General features: G+C 58.5%; 3 protein-coding genes across 3 annotated transcripts in view; 1 reads left to right on the top strand and 2 right to left on the bottom strand.

Moving 5' to 3' along the window:
* The window catches only part of MAP3K10 (mitogen-activated protein kinase kinase kinase 10), a 13,467-nt gene extending 8,939 nt beyond the window's left edge, over window positions 1–4,528 (top strand). Inside the window, exons 6-10 of the mRNA XM_027855442.1 lie at window positions 1,304–1,429; window positions 1,596–1,728; window positions 2,166–2,278; window positions 2,431–3,123; window positions 4,101–4,528. Of these exons, the coding sequence (XP_027711243.1) occupies window positions 1,304–1,429; window positions 1,596–1,728; window positions 2,166–2,278; window positions 2,431–3,123; window positions 4,101–4,444 (1,409 nt within the window). The 3' untranslated portion in view covers window positions 4,445–4,528. The remainder of the gene's footprint in view (window positions 1–1,303; window positions 1,430–1,595; window positions 1,729–2,165; window positions 2,279–2,430; window positions 3,124–4,100) is intronic.
* Window positions 4,529–5,010: 482 nt separating this feature from the next.
* On the bottom strand, window positions 5,011–7,457 carry TTC9B (tetratricopeptide repeat domain 9B). The gene is made up of 3 exons (XM_027855443.1): window positions 7,076–7,457; window positions 6,056–6,238; window positions 5,011–5,126 (listed from the first exon to the last, which is right to left on the bottom strand). Exons 1-3 carry the CDS (start codon window positions 7,455–7,457, stop codon window positions 5,011–5,013), a joined length of 681 nt encoding a protein of 226 aa, XP_027711244.1.
* A 555-nt stretch (window positions 7,458–8,012) lies between these two features.
* CNTD2 (cyclin N-terminal domain containing 2) lies at window positions 8,013–10,263 on the bottom strand. Its single transcript, XM_027855567.1, is given in 8 exon segments — window positions 8,013–8,252; window positions 8,474–8,628; window positions 8,717–8,875; window positions 9,026–9,181; window positions 9,275–9,364; window positions 9,879–9,994; window positions 10,081–10,242; window positions 10,245–10,263. Coding segments are annotated over 8 exon segments (1,023 nt in total). The 3' UTR covers window positions 8,013–8,086.
* Window positions 10,264–16,412: the final 6,149 nt, after the last annotated feature.

Raw genomic sequence — 16,412 nt, 5'->3', positions numbered from 1 at the left:
TAGAACAGGGGATGTCAGGGCCGGGAGGGGCCCTAGAACAGGGGATGTCAGGGCCGGGAGGGGCCCTAGAACAGGGGATGTCAGGGCCGGGAGGGGCCCTAGAACAGGGGATGTCAGGGCTGGGAGGGGCCTTAGAACAGAGAAGGTCAGAGCTGGGAAGTCTCTTAGAACAGGGAATGTCAGGGCTGGGAGGGATCTTTGACCTGCCTGTCAAACTCAACGTAGTAAACCATACCTAGGGATCCCTGCAGTCCACACATTAACTTAGAACACAACATGTTAAGATTATCTATGTTCTATCATATTTTTATTTATTTTGTTAAATATTTCCCAATTCCACTTTGATCTGGTTCTGGGGCCCTTTGGCTCTCTCTGTGTTTGAATCCTCTGCCTTAGAACATGCAACGTGAGAGCTGGGGATGGTAGAGCCCCTTGTGTCTAGGCCCCTCATTTTTCTGATCCTGAGACAGCCCTGAAGAGCAGGCCCTGACTCCCCAAGTTCACTCTAGGAGCCCTGGGCCTAGCTGGAACTGGGTCCCAGGCATTGTGACCCCCCACCCTGGATCCTTGGGATCACCATCCTAGCCCCCCCCCATCAAAGATCTTCCTGGGTCACCCATGACCTCCCCCTTTCAGTGGTGACCCAAGGGAAGGCCTGCAGACCCTCTTTCCCTCTCCATAGGCAGTCGAGGTTTAGCCTGGAAAGATGTGGCAAGGGTGCAACCCTACGGGCGTCTTCACGCAGTCTGAAGGGTTGTCCTAGAAAGGAGGGATCAGGCTTGTTTGTCCTGCCCAGAGGGCAGAGCCAGGAGGCCGGGTGGAAGTGGGTTAGGGGTAGACAGCGCTAAGGCCATTACTGAGAATGATGACACCGGTAAAGCGTCGAGTGCGTTCAGATTCTCACTGCACGAAGTTATCATTCTGTAAAATACGGTCATCGTTTATAGCCCAATGGAAAGATGCAGCGGGAATGTGGATAGTGTAGATGTTGAGGGAATTCACTGTGCGTCCTGACTGGGCCGTAGCTGTGTAGGCTTGATGTCCAAGAGCATCCTAAGCACAACAGCTGTCCCCTCATGGACTAGGCCACTGTGTGAGTAGTCCCCTGCACCCCCGCTGGCAGTCTGCAGCCCTGTTTGTCCCGTACGTGGTAACGTGGAATCGTCTGGGGCTATGGGTCAGACTAATGGGCAGCTGAGGGCTCTTACAACTCAGAGCCTGTGACGTGGAGTGACTTGGAGCTGGGGCAGCCGGCTGGGGCTGTGGGCCAGGGAGATGGTACTAAAGCCTTCCCCCGTCCCAGGCTTTGAGCACAAGATCACCGTCCAAGCCTCTCCAACGACTTTGGACAAGCGGAAAGGGCTGGGACCTGAAGGAGTCAGCCCCCCCGCCAGCCCCAGCATCATTCCTCGGCTCCGGGCCATCCGCTGTGAGTGCCATCCACACAGTGCTTCTGCACTCGGTGGGGGGGGGGGGGAAGGGAAAGAGACAGTGCCATCGAAGGGGCAAATCCAGCCTCTAGGGCCTGGTTGCTCCTCTGCCCGCCCTGCTCACTTTCCTCTTGGGGATTGGGGGGTGGGGCTTCACCGGCCCAGTGACACCTATGGAGAACACCAGCGGCCGCAGTGGGGCCCTGAAGAAGGAAGAACTCGTCGCCGGGAAGAAGAAGGGCCGGACATGGGGTCCCAGCTCCACCCTGCAGAGAGAGCGGCTTGGCGGGGAAGAGAGGTGAGGCCAGACCAGAGGGGCAGGGGGTGCGGAGGAGGGGACGCTCAGAGGGTCTTGGGGAGAGGTCACTTAGTCTGGCCCTCCAATTTCCAGAGAGTGGCCCCGTGGGCCTCGGATGAGGCACCCCTGGGGTTTGAACTGAGGCCTCTTGACTCCTAACACTGTGTTTTATCCGTCGTACCCCAGTTCTTCCATTCCCTCTATCCTGTCAGACCTAGGGGTGACATTTCATAGACTCTCAGACCGCCGACGCTACGAGAGACCCCCAAGGTCCCAACTCATTGCACAAAGTGGGCAGTGACTTGTCCAAGGTCATACGGGCTTGGGGCACAGCCAGCAGGAGAGCCCAGCTGCCACTCTGGGTGGGAGGGGCTGGGAGTCACAAAGCTCTTTTTCCCAGGCCAGCTTCCTCAGCTTTCTGATTTCTGCCCCTGCAGGCTGAAGGCCCTAGGGGAGGGTAGCAAGCAGTGGTCCTCCAGTGCCCCGAACCTGGGCAAGTCTCCCAAACATATGCCCATGGCCCCAGGCTTCTCCAGCCTCACAGAGATGGGTGAGGGCCAGGGCAAGGGCAAGGTGGGGAGGGACTGGGAGGGACAGGGGGCAGGCAGGGAGGAGCCTTGGGGGTGGGAATGGGAGGAAGCCCAGTGACGCAGGGGCCTCCAACTTACGTCATCTCTTTTATTCCTGCTCCCCCCCCAACAGAAGAGTTTTCAGAAGCTGATGGGACCAGTGTGCCCCCCTCCCCCTACACTCCCCCATCCTACCTCACCTTACCTCTGCCTGCCGAGGCCCCCGCCAGCCCCTGGGAGTCACCTCACCCTGCAACAGCCCCTCCAGGACGGGGTGGGGCCCCCCGGAAGCGGAGTGAGCTGGCACTGCTGAGGTGCGCCACCATCCTGGGGGCCGTGGCCTTGGGCAGTGACGTGGCAGAGGCCCAAGCCTCTGATGGAGATGACGAGTCTCACTGGTGGAGGGATGGACTTTTCCCCCGGAATGCTCGTTTCCCCCGGGGACCCAGCCCACCTGGACGGAGGGCCCGCTGCCACGGGAGAGGGGCAGGGGAAGAGGCCCCCCCGCCCCCTGCCCCTGGCCTGGTGCCTTCAGCCACCATCCTCTCCCTGTCCTCCCTTTCTGACTGCAACTCCACCCGATCGCTGATTCGCTCAGACAGTGACGAAGGGCCCCCGGCCATGGGCGTAGGGACCTCCCCCCCAAGCACACCTGCCACCAATCCCCTGGTGGACCTGGAGGTGGAGAGCTTCAAGAAGGACCCCCGCCAGTCGCTCACCCCCACCCATGTCACCGCTGCCCGGGCTGTGAGCCGAGGGCATCGCCGGACCCCGTCAGATGGGGCCCTGAGGCAGCTGGTGCAGAGCCACCGACCAGGACCAGAGGGTGAGGGTCAGGGGCCAGGCCAGCTTGCATGGGAGCTGGGGGGGTCAGAGGAGGAAACCGAGGCCCAGGGTTCCACAAGCAGCAAAGCACCCTGGCTGTGCCACCAGAAAGGGAAGAGCTTGTCCAGGTGGAAAGGGCCGCTTTGTAAAAAGGCTTCTAGGTGCTGGAGGGGACAGTGGGCGGCTCCTCATGGAGGATATTAGCAAAAGAACTCTTGCTCGCAGTCGGATGGGACAGAAGCCCAGCCGAGCTTCTGTGGGGAGGAGGATCTTGGGGAGTGGGCAGCCCCTGGCGTGGGGGGAGCCATGACTCAGCAAGTGGATGTTGGGGGCCTCAGGCTCAGGCCAGGGACCTTGGTCTGCTCCTCTGCCCTTCGCCCTGACACAGAAACTCCCTTCTTATCCCTCACTGTCCATTGTCTGAGCTTGCCTTGGGCATAACAAGATGGGATTGTCTGGGCCCGGTACCAGGTCCCCAGGCCTGAGGGAGTCCCTCCCCCAACCTCGGAGAGCACAGTGGGTAGGGCTCCTGTCTGAGCCCTCATCCCCTTCCCCTCGCTGCTTTGGCCCAGGCCAATACAGAGATCCTGGATGACGGCAGATTGGGCATGGAAATATCCAGAAATAGGAAACCAGTTCAAACTGAGACTGGCAGGGCCCCCTGGGTGCAATTCCTTTATTTCACAGAAGAAGCTGAGGTCCAGAGAGGGGATGGGATAGGCCTAAGGTCACAGACTGAGTAGGGAGAGCCAGGCCCAGGCCTAGAATCCAACCCAGGCTTTTAGTTCTGTTTTTCCTGTCTCCAGGACCTGACTGTACAACCCTGGCCAGGGTGGGAAGTGGCCTGCATTGGGCTGGCCCCAGCCCCGCTACTGGAGAAGGGGGCAGAGAGGCTGGGTTGGGAAGGTCTGCCTTGGGCCAACAGCTTTAGGCCTGGGCCACTAAAACCCCTCCCGGACCAATTTTCTCTTCTTTCAGTCCCCAGGGACCCCCTGGACTTTCCCCGCCTGCCTGACCCCCAGACATTGTTTCCCCCTCGACGAAGGCCTCCTCCAGAGCCACCAGGCCGGCCCACCACTCTGACCTTTGCCCCTCGGCCAAGGCCAGCTGCCAGCCGGCCTCGGCTTGACCCTTGGAAGCTGGTCTCCTTCAATAGAACATTCAGCGGCTCCTCCCCTCCTGCACCCGGGACACCAGGCACCCCGGGGCCCCAGCCTAGCCTGCTTGACATGGACACAGAAGGACAGAGCCAGGACAGCACAGTACCCCTATGTGGGGTCGTGCCCACCTTCTCTGACCCTGAGGCTGATGTCTCCCACTGAATGTACAGCCCTGGCCTGAGGGTGCTGCCCCCATGGGGCAGAGAGAGGCCCCTACAGGGACTGATGCTATGTTATTTATTGGGGAAGGGGGGTGGGAGGGGAAAGTCTGGCTAATATAAGTTCCTTGTCTTGTACTCTGCTGTCTGCTGATGGGACTTGGGTCTGAGAGGGAGGCGGCCTGTCATTGCCAAATCTTTCCCACCAGTGGGAGGGGGGAGGGGCCGATCGACCCTAATACCCAAGTGTGGAGGACCCGCCCTGGCCACCCAGATAACACCACCATCACCTCACGCTTTTGGTTCACCGTTAACTTTTTCACATTTATTATCTTGGGACCCTACACAACAGCCCCCTGCGGTGGGTCCAGCCAGGGGCGATCACCCTCATCGTAGTCAAAAATAAAGAGAAGCCTCCAACAAGGCAGGGGCAAAACCAGAAGTTGGCATCAGTGTGCAAGAACCTCCCCACCCTTTCCCCCTGCTCCTCCCAGGGCTGGACTCCCAAGTCTCACACAAAGCACGCGACACGGGCCAGGGGAGGGGGACCCCAGGAGTGAGGCCAGTGGATCAGCCAATCACATCTCGAGCTCGGGCGGGCCCCTCGCTGCTCCCACCTTCTCGCTCTCGGCTGCAGCGGCTCATCCGCAGCTGGGTCAGCTGGATGTAGCGAAGGACGTTGGTGTCTGCGTACGGGAAGGGCACGCTGGGGGGCCGGCCGGCAGGCGGGGTCAGCCAAGGTGCGTGGCCGTCGTGGCTCTCTGGCCAGGGGGCGGGGGTGGGGGATGGGAGATGTGGGAATCTTGGTGTGTGGGAGCGGGCGGAAGGGTTAGGTCTTTGAGTAGAAACTGTGGCTGCCTTTGTGTGTGTGGGAGGCGGGGGTGGGGCAGCGTCTCCATGCCTAGGTGAGTGCACTTTTGTGGGGAGGTACTGGGGAACGACCTGAGTCTGGTTCTGGGTAGATGGGCGGCATCTCCACACGTGACTGTCTCTGTGCTTCTGTATTTAGCCAGGCTCTGTGACTGCCTGAGTTTATGTGGGAAGGCGTCTAGATCTGGGTGTGGGGTGAGATCTACCCCCCCCCTTCTCTCTCTCCCTCTCTCCGTGTGTGTGGGTGTCCGTATGTTCAAGTCTCGGTGCGCATAGAAAGCATCTGCCTCTGGGTGTGTGTGGGTTCCCCTCAGTATGGGTGGGGGTCTGTGCCTTGGGAAAGGTGTCTGTCTGGGAGGGGGATGCTATCCCCTTTATATCTAATTGGGTACTTGTTGGGTGGGGGAGGTTTCTTTGCCTTCTCCTCTTCCTCTTCTCCCTCCCTCCCCCACCTCCTGATTCTCACTAGCCAGAATAATATAACAGCAGCTCACGCTTATGTGGAGCTTTAAGGTCTACAAAAGCCCTTTCCTTACATCTCCTTTGAGCCTCATCTCCTCGTGACAATCCTGTCCATGCTATTATGATCCCATTTCACAGATAATGAAACTGAGGCTCAGAGAAGGTGAGTGACTGGGTCAGGGCCAGACCACCGGCAGGGGTTGGAGGTGCGATTCGAACCCGAGTCTTCCAGACTCCCAGTCCCTTGCTCTCCCCATCCCAGTCTTTCATTGGCGGCTCTCACCTGTGGGTTCCCGGCTCCGGGCCTCCTGTAGGTAGCGCAGGGCGCGGCTGTAGTCGCCCAGATGGTAGAAGGCGATGCCCGCCCGGTAAGTGGCCTTGAAGTTGTCCTGCTGCTTCTCCAGCACCTTGAAGCAGTATTCCCGCACCCTCTCGTAGTTCACCAACTCCGACTGCAGCAGACACGCTGAGGCGGGACGGTCAGAGTGGCCCGCGGCTCGGCCTCGAGCCCAGTCCCTCCCCATTAACCCCTCTAAATCAGAAATACACCCATCGGAATACGCAGCCCGGGGCATATGGTGCTTGGGAATCCCATTTACAGAGCGCTGGTGAGAAGACTAGAGGGAAGCCGAGAATAAAGGGGTGTGGACAGGAAGAGGGGGCCCGAGCGGGGCGGAATGGGATCTTTAGGACATTAACTCAGGCAGCCGCTAAAGGGAGCCACGCGGGCACAGGGCAAATGGGCCTGAATGAGATTAGAGACAATCAGAGCAGGCTCTAGGGATGTCAAAGCGTAAAAGGGGCCGAGGGCTCCGAAACTTGAGGGAGTCAAACAACTGCCACGTGACACTAGAACCAATTCGCGTTGACGCTAGAGGGAGCTGGAGAGAAAAGTCCAGCCTGTCCACCCAGACTGGACGGCCTTAGCCAGGTCCCTCGAGGTGGGTGGCTGGGGTTTCGCTCGGGTCCCCTCCCGCCTCCTCCCGGTGCTGTCTCCTCACTCCCTGCCCACCACGCTGCACTGAGCGGGGATAACTCGGGCGAAGCAGGCAGGGTTGAGAGCAGTCGAGGGGTAGGGGTGGGGAGCGGGGCGGACTTCTAGCCCTGGGGAAGCCCAGAGGGCTCCCTCCCCACCGGATGTCTCCTGCGCCCCCCCACTTTGGACTTCCCTGACTCCAGAGACCCCAGGGTCAGGCGCCCCTGGCCTCTGCTCCTTGGTCGCCCCACCCTCCGCGCCTGTGGTCCCCGAAGCCTCCCCAGTCTCGGGGGCCCTCCTGTCCCTTCCCCCAGGCCCCAGCCATACCAGTGAGGCTGTCATAGCACTCCACCTCTGTGCTCTCCATGAGGCGCCGCTGCTCCTCACTGAGCCGCGGGGGCGCGGAGCCGGGGCCCGGGCCGGGCTGGCGGGCTCCCTGTGCCGCTTTCAGCTGCAGCAACGCCCGGTGGTACTTGCCAATAGCCTCGCGGAACTTCTTCTCTCGGTAACAGCGTTGGCCCTCGGCCTTGAACGCCACGGCGGCTCGGAGGCTGCTTTCCAGGGCTCCCCCGCCTGGGCCTCCCGAGGCCTCCGGGCCCGGGCCATGGCGGGGGCCCGGGCCTGGTGGGGAACGGGAGGGCGGCGGACGAGGCGGTGGCTCAGGGGCTGCACTCAGCATCAGCACCGGGGACAGCGCACCGCAGTGCATTGTGGGAAATTCGCGGCACTACAGCCGCCGCATCACCAACCGTGGGGAGCCCATCCCCACCCTAGACGCCGCCGTCACGGGCTCCGGCCACTCCTGCGGGGCTGGGGAATCTTTTCTCAACGCCCCCCTCTCCCTCAAATGCACCACTCCGAATTAAGACCCAAATCCCGATTTTCTCGCTTTCCTCCCCCCCCTCCCCCCCCCCCCCCCCACGAGCGGCAATCCCAGCAACCCCGTTCTGGAACTCGGATATTGGAACACGGAACCGAGCAGTAGATTTTCAGCCAGGCCCTTTGTCCTTTGGGCCTGTTCCCAGGCCCCAAGCGTCCCTGTAACGGAGCTCTAGTGTTGGGACGCTACCACTCCGCTCCCCTTGGCCCCAGACAGATACGTGGTCACGTCCATTCCTCGAGTTTTCTCTTGCTGGGGGGAGCTAAGGTCGAGGAGAATTATGGCCAGAGAAGGGGGAGGGGAGGAGAAAGCATTTGAATAAGGAGAAGAGAAAATTAGGAAAAGGCCAGAATTTAAAAACAACGTTTTTATTAGAAGTGCAGATACAAAGACGTATAACTTTTTTTTTTTTTAAACAAGACCCTCTCCTTGTTCTCCCCCCCCCTTCCCCCTCCAGCTCAGGGAGGCGCAGGGCAGGTCCTGGAGAGCAGGCGGGCGGCGGTGAGGCTAATGCACTGCCTCTGGGGTCGCGCGTACTTGAGAAAGACAGCGGCCCGACCAGGGGCGGGGCCCCGCAGCGCCGCTCGGGCCATGCACGGCTCGATGGGGCCCAGCTCCGCCTTGCTGCAAGGGGAGGGCAAGGACCAGGGAAAGGAGAGATGTGAGCGAGGCTAGGGTGGAGGGGGCCCATCCCCGACGGCCTGGGACGACAGCGCCCTGCCGTGGCTCCTTCCCATCGGGGGAAACCCCACTTTCCCCTTCTGCCCAGGGAGGATCTCTAAGCGCTCTTCCATCTCTAAGGACCTCTAAGTACGTTCTAGTGGAGCTGGGGCAAGGAGCAGTACCTGTAGAGACCCGGTTCGGGGGCCTCTCCGGCTTCGTGCGGGAGCACGCGCTGGGCCAGGGCTAGGGCTGCAGCAGCCCGACGGCCTGGCTCCCAGCCCGCGGCCTCGGCCTCCAGGACAGAGAGCTCCAAGAAGTAGGTGGCCAAGAGCACAACCTGAGAGAGGGCTGGGACTCAGGGGGAGACTCCGGCTCCCCGCGCTCCGGCCCGCCCAGCCTCTCTTCGTTAGTCCCGTCCCGCTCACCCGCGGCCGGCTCCGGGCCAGGGCGGCCAGCAGGCCCAGGCAGAGAAGGGGACCCGGGTAGTACAGCTGGAAGTTCAGGCGTCTGAGGAGGCGCCGTTCAGCGCGGAGCAGCTGGGCCGGGGAGAAGGAGCCGGCGCCCAGGAGGCACAGGGAGGCTGGCTGGGGCGGGGGTTAGGGAAACCGAGCGGGAGGGGGCAGGGAGATGGGAACAGGTGGGTGCAGGCCAGCCAGTCCCGCCCCAGGGACCGCCAGCCCTCCCCACTCCCTCCCTCCTTCCCTTCCGCCCCTCCCCTCGCGGCCCGGCCCTACCTCGGGGCGGGTACTTTCCTCCACCTTGCACGCCACGAAGAGGCAGGCGACCCCCAGCAGCTGCAGGTGGCGCAGCCGCACGGGTGCCACGCGCAAGTACGAATCCAGCAGGTGCACGGCCAGATAGAGCGTGTCCCCAGCCAGGCCCAGGTATTCCTGGGGAGGGGAAGGGCAAGGCCTGAGGCCGGCCGTAGGGGCGGGGCCTGACCCGGGGACCCCCCCGCCCAGGCCCCGCTCCCCGCTACATACGTGCACCTGCACCAGCCAGTCTACCACAAGGGCACGCATCTCTGCCGTCACCGCACGAGGCAAGTCTGTCTTGGGGAGCGCCTGGCCTGCCTGGAGTGGGGGCAGTAGGGAGAATTCGGCCCGGAGTCCACTCCCCGAGTGGAAGCTTAAGCACAGGGGTGAACCAGAGAAAGTAAGAGGCGAAAATATCTTGTTTGTACACAGTGATTTGCATGCTGTCTCCTCTATCGGACTGAGCTCCTTGGGAGCGGGGACTGTCTTTTGCCTTTCTCCGGCGCTTAGCACGGTGCCTGGCACACAGTAGGCGCTTAATAAATGCTAATTTACTAAAAAAAAAAAAAATGTTTCAAGCGTTGGGACCAAACACTGACGCCTCTGGGAGGAGTCAATAAGTGGGCAGAGACACCAGCTCCATCGAATTAGAAGCTTCGAACCCGGCTGCTGGAAAACAATAAAGGCAAAGAAGCCTGTTTTCACCTGCAGACTTAAGGGGGGGGGGGAGCCAGGGACGGTAGTGAGCCATCCCGCTGACAACTGGATCGAGTTCTAGCCAATCGGGACAGGCCGTTAGGTCCAATCAGCGCCCACTTCCCTCCCGCCTCACCATGACACTGACGAAGATATCTCCCGCGTACTCCCGCTCCCCATCCAGCCCCAGCGTGGTCAGTGCCTCGGCGAGCCCGGGGGGCGGCCACGGCTGCGCGGCCCTCTCCGAACGGCCTGCAGAGGAAGGCGGCGATGATGGCCATGTGGCTCACTACTAAGACGGCCGGCCCGTCCGCGAGCTGTCGGCCTGGGGCTCCTACCAGCAGGCGCCGTCCCTGGGGTGGCAGCGGCGACAGGCTTTTCTAGGGGCGCTGATTTGACGGGGCCCTGCAAGGAGAGGGAAGCCCCCGGGTCAGCACTGCCTGGGAGAGAGGAGACGCGCCGGGGTGGGGGGGAGGGGAAGGAGAGGCGCAGCTCCTCCCAGCAGCGGGGCTCACCGACATCCTCGCCACGCACGGAGCCACAGAGCTGCGGGATGGGGCGGCGCTTTGGTCTGGGCCTTTTTAATGGGTGTGGGGACGGGTCTCTCTCTTCCTACCTTCTAGCGAGCCCCCTTGAAAATTCCCGGGAAGCGGGGCCATTGGGCCCAATGCAATCCGCCCCGCCCCCACTCTAATTGGTCACAGCGGGAGGCAGGGGCCTTGCTCTAGTTAGTGCTCACGTGGTCCGCAGGGCGTGGCCATGATTGGCTCCTCCGTAGCTCGCGGTGCTGATTGGCCGTTCCAGATTCAGGCCGGCGGCGGCTTGCCTGCGGGGACCTGGGTTTTCAGGTGGAGTCTTAGCTGCTTGGTTACAATGTAACTGAGTTGCGGCCCTGCCCGGTTTGGTTTTTTCTAATGGCCGGACCTCTAGTTAAGAACAGCTAGAATTTTTATTTAGTGTTTATTTGTATTAAATAGGGTAGCTAGGTGGCGCCATAGTGCACGGAGCGCCGCCCTGGAGTCCGGAGTGAGTTCAATCCAGTCTCAGGCTCTTACTAGCTGACCGATCCTGGTCAAGTCACTTCATCCTGTTTGCCTCAGCTTTCTCATCTGTAAAATGCCATTTTTGCGATTGTTGTTTGGTCGTTTTTCAGTCGTGCCCGACTCATCATGACCCTATTTGAGGTTTTCTTGGCAAAGATACTGGAGTGGTTTGCCATTTCCTTCTCCAGCTCATTTTACAGATGAGGAAACAGAGGCAAACAGCATCAAGCGACTTGCCCAGCGTCATACGGCTAGTAAGTGTCTGAGGCTGGATTTGAACTCGGGAAAACGAATCTTCCTGACCCTAAGCCCAGCACTCTAGCCACTGTGCCATCTAGCAACCCCAGTATCTTTGCCAAGAAAAACTAAAAATGGGGTCACAGAGTCAGACACAACTGAACAACTACATATTTATATAGCTCTTTAAGCGTTTTACAAACATAAATTTCATTCTACCCTCCCAACAATTCTGGGAGGTAGGTGCTGTTATTTTCTTCATTTTACAGATGAGGAAACTGAAGCAGATAGGTTAAGTGACTTGACCAGAGTCACATAGCTAGTATCCAAGGCAGGATTTGAACTCCAGTCTTCCTGACTTGCAGTACATCTTCTTCAGCTGGATCCCATTGTGCAGGAAAGTGTAAAGCACTTGGGATAGGGAGATGTCCGAGTCCTCATTCCACTTCTGACTCCAACTTAGAGTTTGACCTTTGGTGTCCCTGCAGCCTCTTTGAGCCTGAACCTGTAAAATGAAGGGTCAGTAGACCCCCTGGGAATGTGAAGACAAAATGCATACTGCCCCTTGTCTCTCTCTTTTTTTTTTAATTGCTTTTTGGTGAGGCAATCAGGGTTAAGTGACTTGCCCAGGGTCACACAGCTAGCAAGTGTCAAGTGTCTGAGGCCAGATTTGAACTTGGGTTCTCCCGACACTGAGGCCTGAGCTCTATCCACTGTGCCACCTAGCTGCCCCTGTCCTTTGTCTCAAGGAGCTGGTTTTTTTTATGGGGCAAATACAGAGAAATGCATACCCACACCCCTTTAGTTCAGGTCCTCATCCCTGCAAACACTGACTAGTCCATTGGCTCATTGGGTCTTCTGGCCGCCTCTCTCCCCATTCTGATCGTCTTCTGGGGAGCTGCCCAAGTGGCCTTCCATATGTACAGATCTGACTGCATCACTCTTACCAAATAAACTCCAGGGGCTCCCTACTGCTGCTAGGAGCAAATTCAACTGCCCCTGTTTAAAGTACTTCACCACCTGGCCCCGGTCTATCTTGCCGGCATCGTTCCTCATCCCTGCCCTTCCCAGATCTCTCCAGGCCCACTGGCACCTCCCATGCCCTTTCATTCTTTCTCCTAGGTTTCTGGCATTTGCCCCTTCCTCCCCCCTGCGGCACAGATTTCTTCTCTTCCTTCCAGACTGGACCTGGAAAGGTTCCCTGACCCTCCAACTGCTGGTACAATCCCTACCTCTCTCACTTCCTTGTTTTATTTTGTAGCTAGTCTACATATGCTTAAAATACGCAAGTATCTCCCTCCACAGAAAGAAAGCTATTTGAGGGCACAGACCAGTTAATGTCTTCCCAGCACTTAGCATGGTGCTTGGCACACAGTAGGGGCTTAATAAATGTTTGCTGACTGATAGATCCATCAGTAACTACCACACAGTGGGAGTGTTTTCGGGAGAGTGAGGGTGCTCCCAGCTTGGGGTTGGGGGGGGTCAGGAAGGGCTGGAAGTAGGAGGGGGCACGAGAGCCCTACTTGAAAGTCTCTGCAAACATCTCCACCCCCGTCTCCTTCCCAAGGGCTCTCTCCTCCTAACAAGCCATGGCTGGTACCAACAGAAATGCCACCCGCAGACTGAAATACCAACAGGAACAGGGCCTGCCGATCTAAGGTGTACAGGGCCCTTGTGAGGTAGACTGAGCAAATATTAGGAAATTCCTTGTACTGGAGAGGAAACAGGCCAAGATGGGAAGTGTGCCTAGTCAGGTCTTCATCTCCACCAGATGAATACAGAACAAGTGCTCAGTCCCTATTGGTCTGGGATTATCCCAAGCGTCTTTCCCCTTCCCCTAAAGTTGTAGGACTTGGATCTGGAAATGGCCTTAGGTGACCCATCTGCTCCAACACCCTCATTTTTGCAAGAACTGAGACAACTTCTCTAAGCTGTGACTTGCCCAGGGTCACACAGCTGGGATTCAGCTCAGATCCTCAAACTCCCACTCCAGAGCTCTAGGTCAGAGTGGTCCCGGGGCCCAAGGACCTGCTGGGGAGCCAGGCAGGTGAGCTCCAAAGAGTGTCCAGGACCAGATCTCCATTCGGACTGAATGGTCTGCAGTGAGAGGGCTCCGCTCATTTACTCCCATCGTGGGCCTGTTTTCTCTTGGAAAGGAGTTTCAGATGGGGAAAGATTAGAACGAACCTGATGAGGTTGAAATCCAGTGTTCACGGGCTACCCAACCACCTCACGTCTAGTGGAGTGCCCCAGGAATCTGGGTTTGGCCTCTTGCTGAGGAACAGCCTTATAATGTGCCTATCAGTGATTTGGATAAAGGTCTGAGTAGAATGCTTCTGTCTGCTGCGGTGGGAAAGCAAACACTCCAGACAATAGCAGTCAAGGTCCAAAGAGATCTTGACAGGCTAGAATGTTGGCCAAAATCAAATCCGGTGAAATTCAATAGAGACCAACGTAAAGTCACACACTGGTTCAAAAAGCCAACTTCCCAAGTGTAGGATGGGGGAGGCAGTAACAAGACAGCAATTCGTCTGAAAAAGATTCAGGTGTTTGAGTGGAATGGAAAGTCAATCTGTTATGGAACCAAAGAAAGTAAAGGGGATTGATCTCAGCTGCACTGAGCCTAACGGCTTTAACATCTGGGCAGGAATCCTTGAAGTGTTATTAAGACGGCTAGGTGGGCAGTGTACAGAGGGCTGGACTTGGAGTCAGGGAGAACCCCGTTCAAATTCAGGGTCTCAGACACTTGACACTTGCTAGCTGTATGATCCTAGGCAAGTCACTTACTTGCCTCAAGTTTCTTCAATGATAAAATGGGAGCAGGATTGCTGTGAGGATCAAGTAGTTATCAAAAGCACTTTCCAGTGCCTAGCACTAGTAGGTGCTATATACACACGGCTCTTATTAGTATTACCTCCTATGTGCTGAGAGCACTGTGCTGAGCACCGAGAATACAAAGGTGGCAGGGAGGGGCAGTCCCTCGGCCCTGGAGAGGCAAACTGAGGCCTGAAGTCAGGAAAAACTTCCTATCCATAGAAGACTACTGCACCGTCAGGGGAGGCAGCAGGTTCCCTGCCCCCTCGCCAGATTCCTCGAAATAAAGACTGCCAAGGATGTTGTACAGGGTGACAGAAAGGCCCCAAGACATCCTTCGAGGTCCCTTCAGAACTGTAACCCTGACCTCCTTCCCCCACCTGTCCCTGGAGGGCTGTCAGACAGCTAGGTCTCCATGCTCCTGCCTCCCCCAAAGCTGCGGGCTGGGCCAGAGCTTCCGATGACTGTAGTGCCAACTCCTCAGCCTGGCATTGGAGGCTGTGCACCACACTCCAGCCCAGGCCAAACTGGCCTTTCTTGCCTCTGCGGCTTGGACCGTGCCCCTCCTATGCCTGCAATGTCTTTGCTCTCTGGGACTATTCTGCACCAGTCTTCAAACCCTACTCGGGCATCACGTCTCACACGAGGCTCTGTCGACTCCACTGGTCAGTGGCCACCTTCCTCTCCAGGACCCTCTGAACTCAGGCACTCGTCTCTGCTGGCTGACCTCAGACAGCCAAGGACCAGCAGCTCCCCCACTCCCTAACCCTGGCGCAGGCGCTGGCAGACTTGCTGACCAAATACATCCTAAAGCGTGGCCACGTGGAGTGGGCAGGGCTCGGTGCCCGCAGTCTCCTCCTCAGCCACATCCTGGAAGCAGCTGCTCCCACAGAGATCGGCTCAAGCAAAGCCTTCCCAATTTGGGCCTCGGGTTCAAGAAAAGTCAGCCGGCAGGGGGCCCTACCTGGGCCGAGACCAAACGAGACTCAATTTGTCAGAATTTTTTTTTTAATTGTTGGTACCGTATAAATTCAAAGAGAAAGAAAGTAGCTAAAATGATTTACAGAAACAAACACAAAAACATCCCCACACAAAGCCTTTGCCATCCCTGGCCTCCAGTCCCCTCCCCTGCATCACGAGGAAAAACATAACCCCCCCCCCCAAACTGAAAACATCCCCCACCCCCAAGCAGGCAGCCAGGAGGCCCTCCGCCCCCTGTGAGCTGCAGCAGCCCCGGGAGGTGTCCTTGGGGTGGGGCAGGAGAGAGGCCCTGAGCCTTGAGGAGCCCTTAATGTCCCTGACCCGTTCTGCCCACCCCCAGGGTCCTAGGGAAGGACCTATCCCTAACATAGAGACACACAGATATGTATGTATATGTATACACACACACACACACACGCACACACGCACACACGCACACACGCACCAAGCCTGACACGCCATAGCTGCTGTGAGGAGCCATCACTTGGAACTCCCTGCTTCCAACCCCAGAATGGGGCAGATGGGTTTGGGGGAGACGGCAACATCCCCCTCCGGATCAGTCTGTGTGAGCAGAAGGAAACATCTGAGGGAGATGCAGGGCCGAGCATTTGGGCTCGGGCAGGGCTGACAAGGGGCCTTGCAGCCAGCACACCCCTGCCCCGTCTCATCTTAAGGCTCTTCTGGTACCGCATGAGCAACAGGCCTCAGGAGATGCAGAAAGGGAAATGGGACCAACCCTAGGCCTCCACGAGCAGATGCCCCGGCCAGAGGAAAGCACTGGACCGAGAATTTTGACCTAATGCCCCCATTGACCCCTTCCCTGGGAGCTGGGGGCCTGAACACTGTTGCATTAAGGAATCTGTAACAGTCCTGAACCCCCCACCTCAGTCCTTGGGGAGATGGGGGGTGATGAATGTGCCCTCGAGCCTAACCCAAAGCAGGGCCCCAGTTCACAATGCCCTCCTGACCTGGCCCTTCCAGCCTCAGATCTGGACTCAGGGTGCAGCCACCTTGGACAAAAAGCTTCTGGGCCCAGTCTCCTCTTAGAGCTGTGACCCAAAGCCTTCAGTAAGGGATGAGGGGAGAATGCCCAGGGAGGCCCGCCCTAGGTCACCCCAGTCATCAGAAGCTCTGGCCCAGCCAGCAGCTTTGGGGGAGGCTGAGGAATGGGGACAGGATCAGCAGTTGCCTAGGGCCAGGAGGGAGAGATGAAGAAACTGAGAGAAATCAGGCTAAAATGGGGGGGGCGGGGGGAGATGTGACAGACCGTACCAGAGCCTCCATCACCCCCCTAAACAGAAGCCAGGGTCCCCCCAGGCCTCCAATCCCTGATGTTCCTCGGCCTTGACCTTTCACTCTGGGGAGGCCATCACGTTATCCAGATAAGGCACTGGGAAAGGGGGTGGGGTTCCCAGTGGGGTGGCCACATGCCATGGTGGACAGGAGTCTGTATCCAGGAAGGAGGAAAGGGGCAGAGACAAGAGTGCTGTTCCCTGCTTCCCTGTATGCATGGGAAGGCAGGTCCCCCAACAGGGGAGCCACTGCTCTGGGGGTCCTACTCAAGCTCGCCCCCATAGCCGGCATCTCCTTAGAGA

The sequence above is a fragment of the Vombatus ursinus genome, unplaced genomic scaffold (assembly GCF_900497805.2).
Source record: "Vombatus ursinus unplaced genomic scaffold, bare-nosed wombat genome assembly UNPS02010822.1, whole genome shotgun sequence".
NCBI lineage: Eukaryota > Metazoa > Chordata > Mammalia > Diprotodontia > Vombatidae > Vombatus > Vombatus ursinus.
This window is presented reverse-complemented; position numbering and strand designations above follow the sequence as displayed.

Excerpts from the sequence above, each read along its gene's own strand:
- TTC9B (XM_027855443.1), bottom strand. The coding sequence starts at position 7,457 with ATGCACTGCGGTGCGCTGTCCCCGGTGCTGATGCTGAGTGCAGCCCCT. Across the intron at positions 6,239-7,075 it reads GTGCTATGACAGCCTCACTG|CGTGTCTGCTGCAGTCGGAG; the intron begins GTATGGCTGGGG and ends GTCCCGCCTCAG. Across the intron at positions 5,127-6,055 it reads CCGGAGCCGGGAACCCACAG|ACACCAACGTCCTTCGCTAC; the intron begins GTGAGAGCCGCC and ends TCCCGTACGCAG.